Source organism: Berghia stephanieae, chromosome 4, assembly GCF_034508935.2.
Source record: "Berghia stephanieae isolate SIO BIC M18660-M18661 chromosome 4, UCSD_Bste_1.3, whole genome shotgun sequence".
Taxonomy (NCBI): Eukaryota; Metazoa; Mollusca; class Gastropoda; order Nudibranchia; family Aeolidiidae; genus Berghia; species Berghia stephanieae.
The window spans coordinates 83,191,510-83,194,606 of record NC_088363.1 but is presented as its reverse complement, the minus strand read 5'-3'; the positions used below and the strand labels follow the sequence as shown (position 1 = coordinate 83,194,606).

The 3,097-nt window shown below is 37.6% G+C and overlaps 1 protein-coding gene across 2 annotated transcripts in view; it reads right to left on the bottom strand.

Moving 5' to 3' along the window:
* Positions 1–416: 416 nt before the first annotated feature.
* The window catches only part of LOC144971400 (uncharacterized), an 11,696-nt gene continuing 9,015 nt past the window's right edge, over positions 417–3,097 (bottom strand). For both annotated transcript variants that reach the window (XM_078912233.1, XM_078912234.1), the window contains exon 2: positions 417–2,739. In XM_078912233.1, the coding sequence (XP_078768359.1) occupies positions 576–2,318 (1,743 nt within the window). In that variant the 5' untranslated portion in view covers positions 2,319–2,739 and the 3' untranslated portion in view covers positions 417–575. The remainder of the gene's footprint in view (positions 2,740–3,097) is intronic.

The window sequence follows — 3,097 nt, the reverse complement described above, 5'->3', positions numbered from 1 at the left end:
TTTGAAACTTTATTGAAATAGAAACGTAGCCTAATAATAAACATAACAACTCCCAATAAACATGCATAAAGCATTTGACCCAATAAAAGATAGTTCCAGCCTTCGTTTATAATTCTATCAGATAAACTGTTTCTTGTGGGTACGACATCAACTAGACATCGAGTCTCTGGTTATATCAATTCCTTCTTTCTATATTAAAGCATTTATTGATATGGTTTCTTTATACTGCTAATAAACTTTAAACATACGAACATTCTCAGTTATAGGTGAATTCACGACTCATTTTAAAGGATAATTTTGAAAGGTAAAGCTAAAGCATCGAAACCAAAGGATAAAAATTCATTTTTAAAAAAACAAACGAAATCAGCATAACTTATAGGATCTTCTTGCAATGAGAACCCCCCCCCCCCCCCCCCTCCCAAAAAATAAAAAATAAATAAAAAAATAAACAAAACAAAAAACAAAAACAAACAAACAAAAACAACTTGATAATGAGCAAAATGTATTACAAAACTCAAACAATATTATTTCTATGTCCAGCGATTTAAAAGAGAGAAAAAAAAGAACAAAAATTTTTAAAAAGATATAACTTTAAAAATGTTAAGTGGAAGCTTGTCTTTACCTTTTCGGGTCATGACCTGCTCATAGATATCGTCATCAACATCGTCGTCACAAGTATTAACATCCATGTCCTCTCCAGGTATCCCTTCATAATAACAGTCAGCTCCGCTAATTTCTCCTCCCACATCACTACTGGATGCCACAGAACTTGCCTGGCTATTCCTTTTCTGAACCTTCCATTTCGGCTTTGAGTCTGGCTCTGGGTTCATTTTATTGACTTGTTTTACAAAATCCGACACTTTTAATCCTTCGGTGAAAATCGACTCTTCTTTCTTTGCTTTGACAATAATTGGAACATCAATATCTTCCGATTTGACTTTTAACTCCCGTGCTTTCTGTTGTAGGACAATATGATCTGAATCCCCAGAATCCTTTCTAGGAGAATATTCTGTGGGCACGCCTCGTTCAAAGTCAAATTTCAATCTTTCAAACCTTTCGGTGCTCATTTTCCTAGATAGCCTTTTGTTGTCGACATCGTCTAAGGGACAAAGTTCAGATGATTTTGCAGCATTTGTTGTTAATTTATCTTTTGAAGGCTGTCTTTCCATTTGCTCTTTGGTATTTCTAAGTTTTACTTGACGGAAAGGCAGGTCTTCTTTTGATTTTTTATCCACGGGGTCCGTGGAGGATGAAGTTGTAGTAACATTGAGAACTTTGATTTCTCCAACTTTGTTACCGACAGTGGTGGAAGGAGGGCCTTGGGTCTTAGCATTAAGATTGCTATTGTCTGCTTTCGTTGAAGAAGGAGGTTGGTCTTTGTATGACGTTACACAAACTCCGGAATCTAGTCTCTCTATCGTTATTTCCCTTGCAATAAGACGATTTGTGCGTTGGACTGGGGGACTTTCAGCCTTTTCTGGTGTCTTTATTCCTCTCGGACTCGCCTTAGGACTCCCTCCACCACTTCCTTCAAAACTTGATTTGATATTTCCTGGCTTATATGTGTTTCCATTTCTAGAGTCATCCTTTTTAGGTTTATTCAATTTATTATCATCACTTTTTCTAAATCTGTTATCGGTAGCATTCGTACCTCTTGGTGAAGTCTTGGTTGTGACCTTGACATCAGCGCCACTTCCTGTTATATGCATCACCGGAAGTTCAATTCTTCCATCTGAATCTCTCACAAAGCTACTTCTAATGTCATCAGTTCTACTACCAACTTTTGACAAACTTGAAGATTTGGCAGCAGAGGATGATTTAAAATTGCTAACAGATGTAGTTTTTGTCGAGGACGGTAAGGATGACGAGGTTTTGGTGGTATTGGAAGACGCTGTGAATGGACGAGGAGTGGTTAAGGATAGATTTGAAGTGGTTTTATTCACAGAAGAAGATGATACCGATGACGATGACGATGATGATAACGAACTCGAGCTTGAATTCGTTGAGGCGCCAGCTTCCATTCGGCGCTGAGCGGCAGAGTGTAAGGCTGAGCTGACTGAGGACAATGTCACACCTCCTGTGGATTTTGCTCCAGTTGATACACCGCCCTTTCCAAACGATGAACGTTGTTCGCACTTCCTATCAGAGAGTGGACTCCTTGGAGTCGTAGCTCCTGAAGCACCCACATTGGCAGACTTACTAGCATCAAACTTTGCCTTGAGATCCTGAACACTGGCTGGTTTTAATGGAGTGTGGATGGATGTCCGCTGAGTTCTGTTGGTTGTGGAAGATGACGATGTCGTATCTTTCGATGCCATTTTCAAATAATGAAAGGGGTCGATTTTTTGTTACAGAATTAAAAATAAAGCGCATCAACTCTCATATAAATATAATTCACTTGCTTATAAAATGGCAATCATGTTAAGAGATTATATCCAATAGAGAATTCCTCTTCGTTTCGGGAGAAATGCGTGTTATTAATTGATAATTTCATTCTCCAAAAGACATGCGTATCACAAGGCTAAAACTAATCTCACATGCACATTGCTAATAATAAACTACATGTAGAGTACGAATTAGAAAATCCAAACATTATATTAGTAATTTTTTAAAAACATGATGCATATTATCGTGGCATTTGGCCACGGAAGGCCATCTACCTAGACCAAGAAGCCATGCTACTGGCCACAGTTCAGAGTCACATGATGATGGTTTAGCCAAGCAGTGGGTTAGTGTAATCTGAGAAAAAAATAAATAAATAAAATATGTTAGAATAAATATAACATTATTTCAACCAATAAATAATGACAAGGACAAAGAGTGTGTGATGGCAAAGACGGGTGGTGGTGGTGATGATGATGACGATGATGATGATGATGATGATGATGATGATAATGATGATGATGACGATGACGACGACGACGGTGATGATGATGATGATGATGATGATGATGATGATGATGATGATGATGATGATGCTCAGCTCACACTAAATAATGGAAATATAATAGCGAAAAAGGTAAGTGTGGGTTATATTGGTAATGAATCAAATCTCTAGATTAAAAAGAAAAATAAATTGCTGTGAAAAGCCCCTAGC